Here is a 280-nt window from a genome sequence, read left to right as displayed (position 1 = left end):
GATGCTCAAGCAATCTAAAAGCTACACCAGAACATTAGGGTTTAGGGTTTGCCTTTTTTTCTTCTTATAAGCGGGATATGTTTTTATTTTTAGGGTTTAGGGTTTAGGGTTTAGGGTCAAGGGTGAGGGTTTATGTCTCAGAGATCAAAACTAGGGTTTAGGGTTTAGGGTTTAGGGTTTAGGGTTTAGGGTTTACCGGGGAGATGCACGGGTTTAATGTTCAGCAGCCGCAGCACCTGCCGGTACCGCTCGAAGTCTCGCGTACCCAGATACTGCAGCA

General features: G+C 45.7%; 1 protein-coding gene across 1 annotated transcript in view; it reads left to right on the top strand.

Moving 5' to 3' along the window:
• EMH_0027610 (uncharacterized protein) overlaps window positions 1-280 on the top strand; it is a gene marked incomplete at both ends in the record, with an annotated part of 1,659 nt that overhangs the window by 592 nt on the left and 787 nt on the right. The window contains one exon of the mRNA XM_013494052.1: window positions 190-280. Within this exon, the coding sequence (XP_013349506.1) occupies window positions 190-280 (91 nt within the window). The remainder of the gene's footprint in view (window positions 1-189) is intronic.

The sequence above is a fragment of the Eimeria mitis genome, genomic scaffold (genome assembly GCF_000499745.2).
Source record: "Eimeria mitis Houghton genomic scaffold, Emh_scaff1017, whole genome shotgun sequence".
Lineage (NCBI taxonomy): Eukaryota > Apicomplexa > Conoidasida > Eucoccidiorida > Eimeriidae > Eimeria > Eimeria mitis.
Note: the sequence above shows the minus strand (reverse complement) of the source record. Positions and strands in the feature narration are given on the sequence as shown.